The 19928-nt window shown below is 37.7% G+C and overlaps 1 protein-coding gene across 10 annotated transcripts in view; it reads right to left on the reverse strand.

The window, feature by feature from the left end:
- The window catches only part of MYO5A (myosin VA), a 197222-nt gene that overhangs the window by 114442 nt on the left and 62852 nt on the right, over positions 1-19928 (reverse strand). For all 10 annotated transcript variants that reach the window (XM_018054218.1, XM_018054215.1, XM_018054211.1 and 7 more), the window contains exons 2-4: positions 15435-15545; positions 12295-12466; positions 8831-8975 (exon numbers count right to left, since the gene is read on the reverse strand). In XM_018054218.1, the coding sequence (XP_017909707.1) occupies positions 8831-8975; positions 12295-12466; positions 15435-15545 (428 nt within the window). The remainder of the gene's footprint in view (positions 1-8830; positions 8976-12294; positions 12467-15434; positions 15546-19928) is intronic.

Here is a 19928-nt window from a genome sequence, read left to right on the forward strand (position 1 = left end):
AAATATGAGAAGACAGACAGACATAGCAGCCCACTGAGTTCTTCTCTTCTGTAAGCTGACAGGACAGTTAAAATTAAGAGGCTAGTCTATGAAAATCTTCCATGAGGACACTATTCTCTGTAAGCGTCATGCTGAGAAAGAAGTAATGAACCAAGGACAGATGTCAAAAATGCCATTTCAGTCTTAAATATCTAAAATGGAACTCCACCCCCTTCTTCTTCTAACTCTTCCACCCCTACGTGTACAACCTGCTCTGCCTGAATTTCCTCCATCTCAGTAAACAGCAACTCCAAACTTTTAGGTGCTCAGACCAAACACTTTGCCACTATCCCTGACTTCTCTTTTTCTCTCATACCCCCATATAAGCAAGCCGTCTTATGTTCTACCTTAAAAATTTATCCAGAGCCTATCTACTTCTCACCATCTCTGAATATATTCTCCTCTATTAGGTTATCATTAGCTCTCGCTTGGATCAATACAAAATCCTCCTAACTAGTTACCTGGAATTGACCCTTATTTCATTACATTCAGTCCTTTTGTTTTGTTTGTATTTTACCTTTGAGATGATTTCAAACTTACAGAAAATGGCAAAAAGAGTAAACTGAATTCCTGTACATGCTTTACTCAGATTCAACAATTGTTTAGATTTTGCTCATTTGTTTCATAAATGTCTCTGTTTCTCTTATTTTGATATTTTCTGAAACATCCGCGAGTAGATTATAGACTCGATGACTCCTACATATTTTAGAGTATACTTCCTAAGAACAATGACATTGCTCTTACGTATGTACTGTGATCAAAATCAGGAAATGTAAAATTGACAAAAAAACTATTATTTAATCTACAGTCTGTATTCCTATTTTACAATCATCCAGTATTGCCCCTTACAAAGTTACCCTGTCTCCCTCATCATCAAGGATTCAATTCCAAATATTCACTGCATTTTACTGGCATGTTTCCACAATCTCCTTTAATCAGGAACAGTTCCTCAGCCTTTCTTTGACTATCTTGATCTTGATAATTTTGAAGAGTATATAGAGCTATTTTTCAGTATACACCTCATTCAGTTTTTCTTATGATTAGATTCAGGATATACATTTTTGGTAGGAATCTATCATGAATTTTTAACACAGCTGCCAGATCATGTCATTCCCCTGCTCAAAACCCACACTCAGAGAAAAAGTCAAATATGCTACAAAAGTCCTCAAGGCTTTGTATGGTCCTTGCAATTGCTAATCTCTCTGCTTGGAATATTATTTCTCCAGTATCTGAATGGCTTGCTTCCTCCTTTCCTTCATGTTATTACTCAAAAGTTAGCTTTATTTTTTACGGAGTTGGATAAGTTAATACCAAAATCTACATATAAAAACAAATGCCTAAGGATAACCAGGAAAATAATGAAAAAGACACCGTGTCAGGGGAGGGGTGGTTAATGGTATCAGACACACAAACATAAAATATACTATAAAGTCACTATAATCAAAGTGTGGTACTGGGACATGAATAAAGGAAGAGGAAAGAATATAGCCAAGAAATTAAACCAAGAACATAAGAAAATTGAGGGCATGATAAATTTTAGGTGGCATCTCAAATAACTGGGCCAAAGATGGGCTTCTTAATAAGTGACACTGAGATAACTGTGTAGCCATTTGGAAAAAAGACAAATTTAGATCCATATCTCTCATCATATAAATGTATAAACTCCAATGGGATCAGTGATCTAAAGGTAAGCTATAAAAACAATACAAACACTAGAAGAAAAGAGAATTAAATCTTTTTTACTTTGGTGTAGAGAAAGGTTTTCTAACAGTGACTTAAAATTCAAAGAAATAAAAAAGATTAATAAATTTGCTTGGAAAAGGACATTACAAGCAAAATAAAATTGAGGGGAAGTATTTGCAATATAACACAGATAAAGGGCTTATATATATATATATATTTAACTATTAAAATTGAGGATCAAAAAAACAAAAAACAACAGAAAAATGGAAAAAGTTGAATCAACAATTCAGCCCATAAACAAAAAAACAAACAAAAAATGAAAGTGCTCTTAAACATATGAAAAGATATTCAAACTTACTCATATTTAAAGAAATGCAGATGAAAACAACATTAAGATACCATTAAACTGGCAAGACCATGACACAGTGGTAAAGAATCCCCTGCCAATGCAGCAGACACAAGAGATGCAGGTTTGATCCCCGAGTGGGGAAGATCCTCCAGAGTAGTAAATGGCAACCCACTCCAGTATTCTTGCCTGGACAGTTCCAGGATAGAGGAATCTGGCAGGCTATGGTCCGTGGGGTCGCAAAGAGTCATAAGTGACTACACACACACACAAAGATTACATATTTTGTTGATAAAGCTATGGGGAAATAGACACTCTTGAACAATTTAGGCAAAAATGCAAACCAGAACAACTCTTTTAGAGGGAATCAGGCAATATATTTATACCTACCTTTTGATCTACCATGCCACTTTTAAAAATAGAAAAATGCGCTCCACCTCTAACTTGTCTTCTTAAAGACTGGTCAAGGTTACTGCATTAGCACTGAACACTGTGTAACCCAATGCAAGCAATTAGGATTTGGGGGTAAGACCGTGTACAATGTGAAGTCAAACCCCACTTCTGCTATGTACTAGCTGATAGGCCCCAAACCCAGCAATGCCCCCATCTGCTTACACAGTGATCTTGATTTTCAAACCATTGTGTCACAAGTCACCAAGGCCATGGTGTTTAGTTCAAACAGCACTGTGCTAGACATGGGAGCCATAGATTCTAAGAGCAACTGGTCCTGGCTTGGAGCAAAAGCACCAATGTTGGACATGAAGACACATTCAACCAGACCTGCTACCCCAGCTGAGGAATTCCTGTGATAACAAGTTGGTAGAGAAAAGCTCTGAAACAGGTATGAACCTAAACTACCAAAGCCTGTCAGTGATTAGATTCTGCACCCTCCTCCCAAAAGCAGCTGGGTGGTTTAAGCTGCTCATGGCCCTGTGGCAGTTGTCCAGTTGAGGTAGCGAAGAATGTGAGAGTCCCTTGCTCTATCTCTTTGCTCCCATCACCTCTCCTGTCCCTCTTCAAGCAGAGAGGTGCACTCTCTGCCCCTTGTGGATGAGAAATCTCCCTCCAGCTCTGGCCCCATTGGCAATAAATATCACCAAATGGATTGTTCCAAATATTTATGATCAAGATATTGAGGACTGCCCAATACCACTGCCCCACTCCATTCTTTCAATGCTGCTTGCCACTGCCTGGTATTCCCGGCAGAGCTGAGGACAGCTGCAGCCTCCTCCAGCTGTGGAGAAACTACCTACCTCTCCTTCCATCCCTGAGATACCTCTGAGGTCCTACTGATAGTAGACTGCCAGTGGGTTCTCTTGGGCTCTAGCTCTTGGAGAATGTTGTACAGAGTTTACATTTAAAAAAAAATAGTTTTCATAAAAACATATATATCACCCTCATCCCCAAGATGTGGGCAAAATTATCTCATTATCTAGGCCTTGCTCCATGGTGCATCTGAGTCAGACTGTATATTTTGTTCCCAAGACTTCATTAAAAGCAACTTGGAAGAGAAACAAATAAAGAAATACAAATATAAAAATGTATATAATAAATAACAAATATACAAACTTATTTATTGTAGCACTGTTTGTAATTGCAAAATGTTGCAAATAATCTAAGTGATCATATATGGGGGAGTGGTTCCACAAATTAATAAAATAAGTGGGGAAAAAATGAATCAACCTAGGTACCTTTGGAAATTGGTACTTCATACCATGTAAGACTAAAGACAAAATGACCTGGACACAATATTGCACTTGAGTGGTAAATTTGCTTTTCACAGGGCTATGGGTTAGCATTTCTGAAACTAAGAATATTCTAGGAATGAGCAAACAAGTAAATATACTATGGATAAGGAGAGTCAGGTTTCTCAAGATCAAAGAAAGAAGTTAAAAGAAGAAAAAAGAAAGCAAGAATAAAAACTATGGTTTTGGGACTTCCCTGGTGGTCCAGTGGTTAAGGATCACCTGCCAATGCAGGTGACCTGAGTTCAATCTCTGATCCAGGAAGATTCCACATGCCATAGGGCAACTGAGTCAATGCACCACAACTAGAGCCCACGAGCCTCAGCAATTGAAGCCTGTGTACCTAGAGCCCATGCTTCACCATAAGAGAAGCCACCACAGCGAGAAGCCCACTCGCTGCAATCAGACAAAGCCCGCATACAGCAACGAAGACCCGATTTAACCAAAAAATAAATAAATAAGTAAACACAATTAAAACAAAACAGAAGATCACCATATGGTACCCCAACACTAGTCAAAGCAAGAATAAACATCAATAAAAATTAACAAAATAAAGATAAAATGTAAATTACATAAAAACTGTGATGTTGAACTGAAATTAGAGGAATCAGTAATTTTAATGGTTTTATGTTTTAAATATATATACATTATATAGATACAAGTATGTGTGTGTGTGTAAAGATGTGCAAAGTCTGTGCTACTTGCTGCTGCTGCTGCTAAGTCACTTCAGTCGTGTCCGACTCTGTGGACCCCATAGATGGCAGCCCACCAGGCTCCCCCGTCCCTGGGATTCTCCAGGCAAGAACACTGGAGTGGGTTGCCATTTCCTTCTCCAATGCATGAAAGTGAAAAGTGAAGGTGAAGTTGCTCAGTCGTGTCCTACTCTTTGAGACCCCATGGACTGTAGCCTATCAGGCTCCTCCGCCCATGGGATTTTCCAGGCAAGAGTACTGGAGTGGGGTTGCCATTAGAGAAAGTGGCTACTTAGAGAAAAGTAAATTAAAACAACACTAGGATACCATTCAGAGAAGGCGTTGGCATCCCACTCCAGTACTCTTGCCTGGAAAATCCCATGCTCAGTCGGACACGACTGAGCAACCTCACTTTCACTTTTCACTTTCATGCATTGGAGAAGGAAATGGCAACCCACTCCAGTGTTCTTGCCTGGAGAATCCCAGGGACGGCGGAGCCTGGTGGGCTGCCGTCTGTGGGGTCACACAGAGTCAGACACGACTGCAGCGACTTAGCAGCAGCAGCAGGATACCATATCTCACCTGTCAGTTTGGTGGAAATTTTAAATTATGACAACGCCTTCTGTTGGCAACATATTTCTTAGCTGTGAGCACTGAGAAGGTTTATAGGCAAGGATACCCAAGTACTAAATGCATCTAGCACCCAGATCTTAGTTCCTAAGTACCATTTCTTCAGTACAAAGTCCTTGAAGAAATGGCTGAATTCATTGGGGATTGGGGCAAGAAAATTAGAAAATGAGTCAGGTGCTGCTAGAAAGTAAGGAAATGCTCAAAAGATGATGGAGAATGTGAAAGGACACTGGAAAGAGCTCTCAGTGGCCAAATCTGAGACAGTTTGAACAAAATAAATAATGATAGCAATGTAGAGCAGATAAAGAATCCATCTACTATGCAGGAGACCTGGGTTCAATCCCTGGGTTGGGAAGATCCCCTGGAGGAGGACATGGCAACCCACTCCAGTATTCTTGCCTGGAGAATACCCATGGACAGAGGAGCCTGGCGGGCTGCAGTCCATGGGGTTGCAAAGAGTTGGACATGACTGAGCAACTAAGTACACACACGCGAATGCAGAATAATCCATAGTATGAAATACATGTTATGAGTTCATACTGATACAAATACAAAATAAATAATAAGTAAGTTGGGGAGGGAAGAAATAGCTTTTCCTTAGATGAGACTTCCTATTCATACCTGTAGAAGGAATGATGGAAATAGCAAACAACCACTCAGTAATAACTGCTGCAGGTAAGAACCGCTGATGGATGTTAAAATTAGTGGTGAAAGTACATTATGAGAAATAGGATATTTGCATAGTCTCAAAGTATTTTCCCACAAGGTACTTACTAATTTCAAAGTTTAAAATAATCACCTTAGGGTCCAGTGGTTAAGACTCCACGCTCCCAATGCATGGGCTTGTGGCACAGTTTATGGGTGTAGATTAATTCATATAAGTGGCAAACATAATACCATCATTGACTGATACATATTTTAAAACTGTCTAAAAACAAAACTGAACAAAGGGAAAACAAACTTGCCATTAAGAAGTCATGCTGGAGTCACAGGGAAAATATTAAGGAGGCAATTTTAAGAAAAATCAAAGGGTAAAAAAATCAAAGCAAATCAAAAGGTAAAAAGCTAGAAATATTCATATAAACCTAAAACTGTGGATTACCAGTAACAAAGTATAAAAATAGTATTTTCAAAAAAGTTATTTAATTCTCTATGAACAGTAAAAAATTTTTCAGGGATTTATTTTTAGGTAGGGAATACCATGTAATCCCCTCTCTGCCCAGTAGCTCTCAGGTTCAACTTGTAAGGTGCTAACACTGTTTTGCAGAGCTCAATACCAAACAAATAAAATACTGGCAGGCTTTTCTACTGGGCTGGCCAAAAAGTTCATTCAAGTTTGTTTTTCCATAAGATGTAGTGGAAAAACCCAAACGAACTCTGGCCAGTCCAATATTTCAGGGGGAAAACATTATATCAATAAATGGAATTTTCTCACTTTTAAACTTAAAAGTAAACTTTTGGTTACTATTCTAAAGCAGAATCTGAAATAATATGACATGTAGAACAAAACCATGTTTTGTCATTTTATATTTAATATATCAATATTTCATAGTGTCAGACTAACTGATTTTGAAATCATTTTACTAATAACATTTACTTTTTAATGTTCTTTTTCATTATGGGTTATCACAGAATACTGAATGTAGTTTCTTATGCTATACATAGGACCTTATTGTTTATTCATTCTGTATATAATAGTTTGCATCTGCTAATCCTAAATTCCTAGTCCATCCCTCTTCTACTCTGCCTCACCCCTGGAAACAAATCTATTCTCTATGTTTGTGACTCTGTTTCTGATTTGTAAAAGTTCATTTCTATCATTAGCTTTCTCATCTATAAAATGATAATACCAACCTTAGATGAGTCCTATAAGGATAAAACTACTTAGTAAATGGGAGGCAATTAAACAGTGCCTTGCACAGAAAGAGTACTTAATAGCTGTTACCTGTCATTAGATGTATATTGTCACCCTGCCTATTTAACTTATATGCAGAGTACATCATGAGAAACGCTGGGCTGGAAGAAGCACAAGCTGGAATAAAGATTGCTGGGAGAAACATCAATAACCTGAGATATGCAGATGACACCACCCTTATGGCAGAAAGTGAAGAGGAACTAAAAAGCCTCTTGATGAAAGTGAAAGAGGAGAGTGAAAAAGTTGGCTTAAAGCTCAACATTCAGAAAATGAAGATCATGGCATCTGGTCCCATCACTTCATGGGATATAGATGGGGAAACAGTGGAAACAGTGTCAGACTATATTTTGGGGGGCTCCCAAATCACTGCAGATGGTGACTGCAGCCATGAAATTAAAAGATGCTTACTTCTTGGAAGGAAAGTTATGACCAACCTAGACAGCATATTCAAAAGCAGAGACATTACTTTGCCAACAAAGATCCATTTAGCCAAGGCTATGGTTTTTCCAGTGGTCGTGTATGGATGCAAGAGTTGGACTGTGAAGAAAGCTGAGTGCCGAAGAATTGATGCTTTTGAACTGTGGTGTTGGAGAAGACTCTTGAGAGTCCCTTGGACTGAAAGGAGATCCAACCAGTCCATTCTAAAGGAGATCAGCCCTGGGTGTTCTTTGGAAGGAATGATTCTAAAGCTGAAACTCCAGTACTTTGGCCACCTCATGCAAAGAGTTGACTCATTGCAAAAGACTCTGATGCTGGGAGGGATTGGGGGCAGGAGAAGAAGGGGACGACAGAGGATGAGATGGCTGGATGGCATCACCGACTCAATGGACTTGAGTTTGAGTGAACTCTGGGAGTTGGTGATGGACAGGGAGGCGTGGTAAGCTGCAGCAATTCATGGGGTCTCAAAGAGTTGGACGCGACTGAGCGACTGAACTGAACTGAACTGCCATTAGAAGTATCAATACTATTTTACTAACAAAAGGGTATAATGACTTCTATGGATTCTGTCATTGAAATAATTCTAAAATTCTGTCACACACTGGTCTAATTATGTACAAACATTCTCTCTTGCTAGAAAGGAGAAAATAAAAAACTCCTCAGTATTAGTTTTCTCTCCATAAACTGCTTGAGGGTTTCCAATATCATATTTATAAGATGCCACATCCTTACCTGTAGACTGGAGAAATAGGTTAAAAATAGACTATTCTTCAATGCATGCATAATTTTGCATTAAATTATATTACCTAGAGCATAATCTAGTCTTGAAAGTAGATTTTTCTCTCATTCTCCACTCTAAAAATATTATTAGGGTTCCACAGTTATCATCAAAGACATTTTCCTGATGCTGTTCAGAATCACTGATGCCCTAAAATTCGCTAACTTAAAACTCACAGTTTCCTGTTTTAATTACCCCAGATACAGACAGATTTCTATCAGCATTTAGGCCTTTTAGTTCTGGTCTGCCACTGACTAGATGAATAACATTGGGCAAGTCACTTAATACTTCCAAACCTTGACCCATTCATCTATAAAACATGACATCTGTCCTTGAATAGTCACAGGATTATAGTGAGATATCAAAGGTAATTTTTAAAAACTATATATCCTTTTACAAATGTTAGCTTATTTTGATAATAATTCAGGCCACCTGAAACAAATTAATCGAGGCTGTTTAAAAATTTACAAGTTGTTATTTACTGTATTTTAAAATATCTGTGACTCAGTAAAGAATGATCACATCCAATAAAAGTAATGAAATAGTAATAGAGCTTCCACCAACCTGGCCATTTGCTTGTAAGCTTCTTCAGCTACTGCAAAGATATGTGGATCCATATCACCCATGTTTTGACCACTATATGCATTAATAATATCTTCTCCATAAATAGGCAGCTGTTCATAAGGATTTATAGCTACTAGGACTATACCTGGGAAGAAAGGTAAAAAAAACAAAAGAAGTCAATAATATTCTAATGGGCATATCAAATTTGGTAAAGTCAGAATCACAGTTAAAATTCAATTAACATCAAACATCAAATTGTTAAGAGTCAAAATATACCATAGCATTTGCCTGTGAACCATTAAGTCCTAACTAAAACACCATTTACAAACAAGACTAGGTTATTTAAAGTAGTAAAAATTGTGGCAATATTGGAAGAACTTCAAATATTTTTATAATATTTAAACCAAAAATTCTACTTCTAGAAATGTATCCAAATGAAATAAACATATATTCATGTGAAGGGATTAAAAAAAAAAGATGTTTATTATAATGTTATTCATAACAGTGAAAAGTAGAAAAATACATAACAGAGCGACAGTGGTTTATGTATAGCACAGGAAACTATATTCTATATCCTGTGATAAACCACAATGGAAAAGAACGTGAAAAAGAATATACATATGTATAATAGAGTCACGTGCTAATAGCAGAAACTAAATATGATGTTGTGAATCAATTATATTTCAATAATTTTTTTTAAAAAGGGAGAGTGGTTTAATATGTATTATTATATCCATGTAATCCAGATCATGTTTGTGACAAATATTAAGTGCCATAGGAAAAAATGACACACAACTATATATAGACTGATTCCAATTTTATAGATTGGATTCCAATTTTATAGATTCCAATTTTATATTTATTTATACTCTTTTACATTTACACACAGGATATAAGACAACTTAATATTGGTTATTTTTCAGTGGTGAATTACATGTAATTATTTTTCCTTTTTAATATTTTTCTTGGTATTTCCTTAAATTTTATAGCAGATATATGTTAACTTTAGTCATTCATTCAACAAATATTTGACTACAATTAAGTTTTGAGTCTTTTCTAAGTGCTATATTTATAGCAGTAAAAAAAAAAAAGACTAATTTAAATCGAGTATAACCTTTAAAAACTGTGTATCACTATACTGTACACCTGTAAGTTATATTACATTGTAAAGTGAAAGTCAAAGTCGCTCAGTCATATCCAACTCTTTGTGACCCCACGGACTGGGGCCCACCAGGCTCCCCTGTCCATGGAGTTCTCCAGGAAAGAATACTGGAGTGTGTAGCTGTTCCCTTCTCCAGGGGATCTTCCCTACCCAGGGATCAAACTCAGGTCTCCCGCATTGCAGGTGGATTTTTTACCGTCTGAGCCACCACATCAACTATATTTCAAAAAAATATTTTTTTTTAAAGAGGAAAAATCTTTGTCCTTCTGGACTTTGTAATCTAGAAGGAAATTCAGACAATAAGTAAGGGAAAAAAAAATATATATATATATATATTACAGGACAGATAGTAAGGAAAATGGGGGATTAAACAGAGAAGGAATATTGATGCCTAGGAGAAGAAAATATAGAGTGGACAGGAAAGGCTTCACTGAGAAGGTAGCATATGAGCAAGAAATATAAACTGAAGAAAAAATGAAAATTGAGCAAAAGACAATAGGTAGGAAAGAAAAAGAACAAATATCAAGGATATAAAAAATATAAATTCTTTTAAGAAGAGAAGATAGCTGTCCCTGGCCCAAACTGGAGCCCAGTGAAGGAATGTTGAGCACTAAGTTGGGTACATGCAGCAGAGACTTAGAAGGAAAGGGATGGAAATCCCAGACCTGAGACTCAGCAGATAATACTTAGTGAAAGAAGGATAAAAAGTCAGTAGAGAAAAAAGAGCTAGAGAAAATGAAGAATAAGAAGGAAACAGAGAAAGAAGAAAAAGAAGGAAAGGGGGAACATACACATGTATGCCTAACTGCTGGGAGAGGGAAAAAAATAATCCTGGGCTGGGTCACTGGTAGCTAGTACTGGAATGAGCAGGGGCCCAGGCAAGCAGATCAAGCAAGAAGTGTTACTGCAACTCAAGTCAGTCCTTCACTGCTAAGCAACTGAGAAAAAGAAAAAAACATCTTGAACCCACCCCAGAGCTAAGTCTTTGGATGTCTACTCTTCAAGTATTGGTTTTTGTAAGAGATGAATATAACTTGTAAATCAGTATCGAATATGGCATACAACTTCTATGCAGAGAAAAAGCAAAAGATGGACCTAGTTCTTTGTATTCTGAGTAATATTATGTAAGTTCATAAAAGAGTTTATTCAACATAAAATACAACTAGCTAATGAACACTGGTAAATCTTTTGAGAATCTGTATGCAGGTCAGGAAGCAACAGTTAGAACTGGACATGGAACAACAGACTGGTTCCAAATAGGAAAAGGAGTACGTCAAGGCTGTATATTGTCACCCTGCTTATTTAACTTATATGCAGAGTACATCATGAGAAACGCTGGGCTGGAAGAAACACAAGCTGGAAACAAGACTGCCAGGAGAAATATCAATAACCTCAGATATGCAGATGACACCACCCTTATGGCAGAAAGTGAAGAGGAACTAAAAAGCCTCTTGATGAAAGTGAAAGAGGAGAGTGAAAAAGTTGGCTTAAAGCTCAACGTTCAGAAAACTAACATCATAGTATCCAGTCCCATCACTTCATGGCAAATAGATAGGGAAACAGTGGAAACAGTGGCTTACTTTATTTTTGGGGGGCTCCCAAATCACTGCAGATGGTGACTGCAGCCATGAAATTAAAAGATGCTTACTCCTTGGAAGGAAAGTTATGACCAACCTAGATAGCATATTAAAAATCAGAGACATTACTTTGTCAACAAAGATCCGTCTAGTCAAAGCTATGGTTTTTCCAGTGGTCATGTATGGATGTGAGAGTTGGACTATATAGAAAGCAGCAAAGAATTGATACTTTTGGACTGTGGTGTTGGAGAAGACTCTTGAGAGTCCCTTGGACTGCAAGGAGATCCAACCAGTCCATCCTAAAGGAAATCAGTCCTGAATATTCATTGGAAGGACTGATGCTGAAGCTGAAGCTCCAATACTTTGGCCACCTGATGCGAAGAACTGACTCATTTGAAAAGACCCTGATGCTGGGAAAGATTGAAGGTGGGAGAAGAAGGGGACGACACAGGATGAGATGGTTGGATGGCATCACTGACTCAATGGACATGAGTTTGGGTAAATCTGGGAGTTGGTGATGGACAGGGAGGCCTGGCGTGCAAAGAGTCACGTGCAAAGTCAGACACGACTGAGCAACTGACCTGAAATCTTTTGATAACTCTGAAGTGAATGTGTTTCTAAGAAAAGATCCACCCCAGCCTTCTTTCTCATGCACATTATTTCCATGGTTATGTCCATTAGCAAAAAAGAATTCACAGTTCACTCAGACAGCAATGCACACTCACCACAATATGTATAAATAAGTTTGGAATCAATAAAGCGGACTCTGAGATTATGGAGTACAGCAGGCTCGTGAAGATAACTGAGGGCTGTGAGGTCATTTTCACCCACAAGTATGTCAGGGTTTCTTAAATGAGGCAGTTCCTTGGTCTTTGGATCTAGACGATATTCCAAATCCTGAAAAGGCACAAGATACAGCATCTGGATAAATCATGGCAAAAACCAGATACAGACATGTATTAATACATTTCCTATTGCTGATTTGTTTCTCAGTTATTAAATACATTTTTTCCTGGTACCCCCCCGAAACCACAGAAATTGGTGGAAACAGCAAAAATAAGGAGAGTCTGTCTTCACTAGGTGTATTAACTCATAGCAACATTTTTTGCTAATACAGTTTGAAAAGTCAAAGCCTAGAATATTTTTTCTACCTAATTACTAGGCCAGATCATGTTCTATGGGAAAATAATTCTTTTTTTATTCTCTTTACCTGGTATAAGTGACAGACAGGATAAGAGAGTGGTAAGAGCTTGGCTCTAGAGCCAGATCAATGCAGGTTCAAGTCCTGAAACTGTTATTTACTCCTTGTGTGGTCTTGTGAATATCATTCAACCTTAATCTTTCATTTGTAAAAAGGGCATAATGGAAATAGCTCACAGGTGTGTGGTAAAAATTAAAGGAGACAGTGTTTGGTATGTGGTAAGTACTTGGGAACTCCTGAACCCAGAGAGGCCCAAGAATCCCTTAAAATTGGATGTTAACACTTTGCATCTATGCATGTATGTGTAAGTACATATACATATGTGTATTTCTTTAAAATACTGTCCACAGTTTTTATTAGACTTTTAATGAAGTGCTTGGCCCTCCAAATTAAGAAGTAGTACTCATTTTAAGGAATATGGCTTTAAGGCAAAGTCAAGCATGGAGATTATGTATTAAGGGGAAACAACATACAACACACAAAAGGGAAAAAAACAGCAATATAATCGCAGAGATGGACAAGTTAGTTTTGTAAAAAGCCTTTTGCTAATACTTTCGTTAATACTAAAGAGATACATAACAGTCAAATGTTCAAATCAGGTTGGAATGAATTCTGTAAAATGAGGAGGAAATTTTTACAGTCTGACCCTCGACCTCTCTTTGTCTGTTTATTAGGGTCTGATGTCCTTTTCCAAAGCTGACGAGTCTTTGCATTGGCTCCTGCCATACAAAAAATGGCTGTGTGATCTCAAGCAGACTGCTTAATGTCTCTGAGTCTGGGCTTCCTTACTTGGAAAATAGCTACAATACCACATGCGAACGCACAGGTTTGCTGTGAGAGTTATCATAAGAAAATATAGCCTAAAGTACCTAACATGCCTCACAGAGTGGATGATCAATGAATATTGAATAAGTTAATTCCTTATTTGGTAGTCAAAGCCCTTCTAATCTGGTCTAATTCTTCCCTGCCTTCTTTCTGAATAATTGCCTTGCCTCTGTTTTACTCTCCTGAAATTCATTCTCCACTCCACCACCAGTGAGTCCTTTCTAAAACAGAAAATCTGGCACTCTTCTTCTGTTTAAAAACACTACAATCACTTCCCAGATATACCAGTTGAAGTTTAAGCATTGCAGCATGAACATGAGGCTCCCTATGATCTGGTTCCCACCCCTCCATATTTCTGCCAGTCCTCTCCCGTCAAATCCCAACAACATGAAACTTGTACAGTTCCCCAAATGCACAATACTGTGCATGCCTCCCTGCCCTTGCCGAGGCTCCTCCAGATCCCTGAAACGCACTCCTCCTTTTCTATTCATTCTTTAGACGATGTCTCTCTGACTCAGCCTTCATCAGTTCCTCTGACCAGTCTCCACTCTGTTCTATTTTTGTTTCTTATTTATATTTTTTTATCATATATCACACTATTCATAAGTATATGTACTTTCTTATTTGACATTAATGTCAGAGAGAATATTTTTTGCCTCTTAACATGATACATAGCAGGTACCTTAACACACTAGCCTTGAACTAGAATACATACCTTTCTAAATCTCTGTTCAGTCAACTTGTGATATTCACTATCTTCAAAATATATTCCAAGCCTCACAAAGTCTATCTCCTTTCTCTTTGTTAATCCAAATTCTGTCTAGTCAAAACTCTTCCTTCTCTTGGGAGCCTTCCCTGAAGTACCCCACAGTGATATTTCCCTCTCTTGGAACCCTAAGGTCCTCACTGTCTTTACAGTACAGCACAGTGGTCATGAGCACAGACCATAAAGACAGTCTACTGGCTTAAAGTCCCAACTTCATCCCTTAATGCCTGTGTAACTCTGAGGCAGTACTGAGCCTCAGTACTTCACCCATAAAGTGGTAATAATAACAGGCCCACCTCATAGGATTGTTGTGAGGATTAAGTGAGTTATAGGATATAAAGGACTTGGAATTACACCTGGTACATAGTAAGTGTTCAATACATATTAACTGTCAGGACAGTATTACTCGCTTGGCAATTAATCATAAGCTTATCTTTTGACATTTTTAGTATTACAGTATTGAACTACTTTTTATATACTGCATTCTCCTGGCTAGATTATAAACTGTTTAGAGGAAATTAATGTCACACTAAAAGTATGACATGCCCTGTCAAAGGCAGTGGAGAGAATAAAAAGGGTGGAACTAAGTCTATTCTGCAGTGAATACAGATGGAAAGTATAGAGACACAACTGGTTATAGGTTTTTCTGGCCACTAGCAAAGGGTTTTATAGATAATAGCTTCTAAGTAAATATTTTTCAAATACCTATTTCCAGCAAATATCTTATCTCAAACTAGTTCTTGAAATATTGTTTTCTTAGTTAATATGAATTATTTAAGTGATATCCTAAACAAAATACAGATAAACAGGAATATCTATGGGAGGATTAGATGTAAATCTAAATCAGGTCATAATAAATTCATAAGCCAAAATAATGGATTTTTTAAAGTATCTGCTAATTTCACTAACCCTTTGGGATTGAAAATTGTTTGCCATTTTTATCAGTTAAGTGAAAATATTAGATTAATTCAAAATTTAACTTCCAAGTGAAGTTAAGTATCTCACAGCAAATTTACCCTTTTGAATTTCCTTTACTTTATGCCAATAACAACAAATAAAAGCAGAATTCCTACCTTTCCATCCTCAAGGTGAAGGAGAAGAACTTTATCTCCTGGCTTATAATCTTTGAGCAGCTCTGCTGACTTCCAAACTTCTTCAGGATCAGGTATCCAAACCCTGGCAAACTAGAAGACAAGAAGAAAAGAATATTTAAACCAGCAATTCAATTACTTTATAATGATATTAAAAAATCAAGGATGTATTTATAATTAAACAGTTTATGAACAAAATAAAATGTACCAAATATGAAATTTAGCTTTAAAATTAGCAGATGAAAAGTACTTTAGCCTCAGTAGTACCATCAAGCCCACATTATTAAAAGGCATGCTCTGTACTGTGGTAATAATTTCACAATATGTGCAATTCAAGTCATTATGCCATACACCTTAAATTCATACAGTGAAGTATGTCAATTCTATCTCAATAACACTACGGAAGTGGGGGGAACTATGCTCTGAAGAAATAGCCTTGATTAAAATCTGACTTCGCCTTATATTAAGAATGCTACCCAAAATTTTAACTTTAGATTAAAATGTATATATAAACCTATTTTTCCACTGAATGCAGACTTTCATAGGTCTAGGAACAAGATTTGGAAGCTCTGGTATGGCGGCTGTGCCAGTTTCAGCAGCACAGCTATTTTTTTCAATCATAAGATTTAAAATTTGAATTTTTTACTGTAGTTTTCATCTTGTGTTCTGCAAACCCTTAGTGATTTCTCAGTATTCATGGGGGATCATTATGGTATGAGCAGAGGAGCCACAGCTGTTTTACATACTGGACATCTGGAATTTGCTTTGAAGGAAGTTCTGTTGCTAATTTTTAAAAAATGAAAAGGCACTGCTGTCTATATTTTGTCTTCATTATTTTATAAAGATGAGTGAAAATGGTAAAATGGAATATTCATCCTAGCCTCAATATCATGAAAGAGGTATCAAGAGGAGTTTCTAAAACAGCAAATCTTCAGCCTTAACTACGCCCTCTGGACTTAAGCCAAGTCTGAACTTCAGATCAATTTTGATTGGGTCCTCCAAACACCACAATGAAGAGGTGTTTTATGACTGTATGGATTCCCTAGAAAGGAATCTCCCTTTAAAACATATGTACACTAAACCTTGGTGCCCATTTTCAGGAATATATCACATACAAAAATATCACCAACACAAGTCTTTCTCTATTTTCTTCAGAGTTTTTATTACTACCTGAATTTACTTATGTTATTTTCTGTTTACGTATTTACTATTTTTCTTAGTTTGTTAGAATGTAAGTTCCATATTTGTCTTGTTCAACACTGTATCAAGTGCTTGTGTATCTGGTACACAGCTGGGCCCTGAGTATTTGCTAAAAGAATGCCAATCCTTAAATTGAATAAAAGTGAGCATAAAAAAAGAAAAAAGAAAAAAAGCACAGAAAAAAACCTCACCCCTTGCTTTATTTATCTCTTACTACCATAGATTCATGCAGATTTTTGGTCTGAACAGTTTGCAGAGAAAAGAGTACCAAGCCGGGTTATGGGTTCCAATCACAGGACTACCAGATTGGTCTTTTAGCTTTTACTTCAGGTATCTGCAAGATGGGGGATGACAGCAAGACTCATCTAGTTTATCTCCAAGGTTTATACACACAGAAACCCTGTGAAAAGCATAAACCAATATATAAGTATAGGCTGAGATTGTTACTAAATGTTTTTTCCATAAGAAGTGATTATTAATATTATATATCAAATACATTACTATGACTTATTTCATAACTTTTCCCTCAGTTATACAGCCCCTTAAACTGAGTAACATCCATATACATTACTAAAATCTTACTCATTCAATAAAGATTTCTGGGAGGCTCAAGAGGGAGGTGGTACATGCATAATCACGGCTGATTTGCCATAACTGTTGTACGGCAGAAACCATCACAAAATTGCCAAGAGTTTTTCCACCAATTAAAAAATAGATTAAAAAAATAAACATTTCTGTTTACTAACTGCTTCCACTCTGAAGCCTACTTTAGAAAGCCGGTATTTCTATGACTTTTTCTGAAAGGATATACTAGTTCCAAAAAAGATGTCTAAAACATGAGATTCAGAGTCGTGAAATAACCTATTACCTTGACTGGCGATAACATGAAAAGCAAAATGGGTCCAAGTAAGTGTGCAGAGTCATGGCTGACCTGCTCGGAACACGAGTTTTCAACTAACTCTAGAAAGACGTGCCTTTGTGTTTTGTCCATAGCAAGCTCTAGCTCAGACTTCTATAAGTATTTTGGAAGCAGTGATGAGCTGGTACTTTGCCAAAGGTTTGATTTCCAAGAGCCAGATGTTAACAACACTTATAGATAGAAGACAGAGGCTAAGGCCCTTACACTCACCAGAGGCAAGATATTAAAATACCAAACATCACTCTGACAACCAACTTCCCCTTTATTTTATCTGTATCTCTGAGGAAAGTATCCAAGGAGAAATAGGTCAGAAGTCAGTCTATTATTACCACTGTCTCTTTATTATTCTTTTCCATCTGAATCAGTGAGCATCAGTGACTCTGCAGAAACAACTATACAGAACTAGGTCAGTTGGGAAAATATATGTACCTTAGATGCTGAAACAGAGAGGAATCTCAACCTGACAACGCCCCTTCCTATTGCCTCTATCACCTCCAACCCTACTTTCCATTGTCCCCTTAGGCCCCCAGAGAAAATACACATGGTAGCCCTGATGAAGATGACTAAGCTTGTTCAGCTACATCCAGTGTGAAGACTAAAGGGGAAGACAAGAAGGCAAGGTCCCAAGATCACACAAGAACCTAAAAGAGAGATGTGTTAGCAACAGTCAGGGAGGAATCAGAAATAGGAGTGGATATACTTAGCCACTAAGTCTGCCCAGGTACCTAGTGAAACCGAAGCAGTTAGCGAAAGATAATCCTAGCCAAAGTGAACCAGTCCTGACAGTTCCCAGCAAGACAAGACAAGGGAAGGTCCAGTGTCTTGTAACAACTCTGTCACCAGCTGTCTCCATTAGCTAATAGAAGGTGAAGCTTTCCTGCAATGCTCCCCATTCCATTTTTAACTCACACTACTCTATCCCTCATTACCTTGTGAGTCCTTCAAATGCCTCACTTACGATATCTCAGGCCTCCTACACTAGACTGCATGCTCCTTAAGCCGTCTTTGAACCCATCTAGATTGGCTCACCGCCTCAGCCACAGTTAGTGGGACATTTGTGTTGATTCTATTTAAGGCAGAGGTAGGGCAAGGGAAGGGGGAAAAGTTAGGAGAATGGTGAAGAGAAGTAGCAAAGGCAAACTTCACAGACCCACCTCAGGAGTTTTCCTGAAGCCACAAAGCACAGCTGAGATGGGGTAGGAGTCAGAGACTCAGAGAAGGGACTCGTGGAATAGTAGGCAAAGAAAGAGTGAACACTGATGCAGAAAGTGTAGAAGAAGGGAAAATAAGGATTTGGGATATGAGGTACTGTGACTAAAGCCACAAAAAACTGTAGGACATGAAGAAAAGAGAAAAAGGCTTAAAACAGAAAACACTGAAATATAAATACACAAAGATTAGTAGCTTGCAAGGAAAATAAAAACCATCTGTCGTACAACATAATTTATGACGAGGTACAGCTGACTGAGTCTAATGGGAGAGCCCTGGAAAGGCGGGTTCAGGGGACATGCCTGCACTGGTCCCTGCAGAGAGGGGCACCAAACAGCATGGCTTCTCAGGGGTTACACCCATCCCTGTGTGCTGAAGGAGGCAGCAGTCATCATTCTCATTGCATTCTACCACAATGACAACACTCAAGAGGTCCTTGATTAATGCAGGTGACTCACTGGAAGTTTTGCGAACTTGCATTTTGTCAGTGGAGGAACCCAAAAGTTTGACTACTCAGAGTAATAGTTTCTGAGGCCTCAGACACCTTGGGAATAAGACTGACAGTAAATGACTAGTCCCTAAATCCCAAAAATCTGATCCATGTGATGCTCTCCCTTCCCCAAACTCCCATGCATGTTACTTGCTTACAGACAGCACATATGCACATCTTTCATAGTTCCCCTATTAAGTCATAGCAGTTTGGCAACAAGGAATCTACTTGGTTCAATGTTAATACCCCATTGAAAACATTCACAAAAATGAATGTTTTATGTGACAATTCAAATAAGCCTATAATAACTAAGTGCTCCTCTAGGCTATGAACTGAAGCAGAAGAGAAATCCTGAATCATCAATACCCTTTCCTCCGATCCCTGACATTAACACTGATAGCCAAATGGTTACTAAGTAATTCAAATAACCCTAAAGGCATGTTTTTCATGTAGAAAATTCAGGAACTACTATGTTAAAGCACATGATGGACTTTCTAGAAACTACACACAGGCGCACACACACAGTATCTGTTGACATAATAAATTCCCATATACACACCTAGGTTCAGGATTAGAACCTTACCTCTCAGTGGAATATATTCTTAAACATTTCATTTTCCCTCCATTTTCAATCATCACTGCCACTGTCTGGTCATGC

Source organism: Capra hircus, chromosome 10, assembly GCF_001704415.2.
Source record: "Capra hircus breed San Clemente chromosome 10, ASM170441v1, whole genome shotgun sequence".
In the NCBI taxonomy this organism is placed as follows: Eukaryota; Metazoa; Chordata; class Mammalia; order Artiodactyla; family Bovidae; genus Capra; species Capra hircus.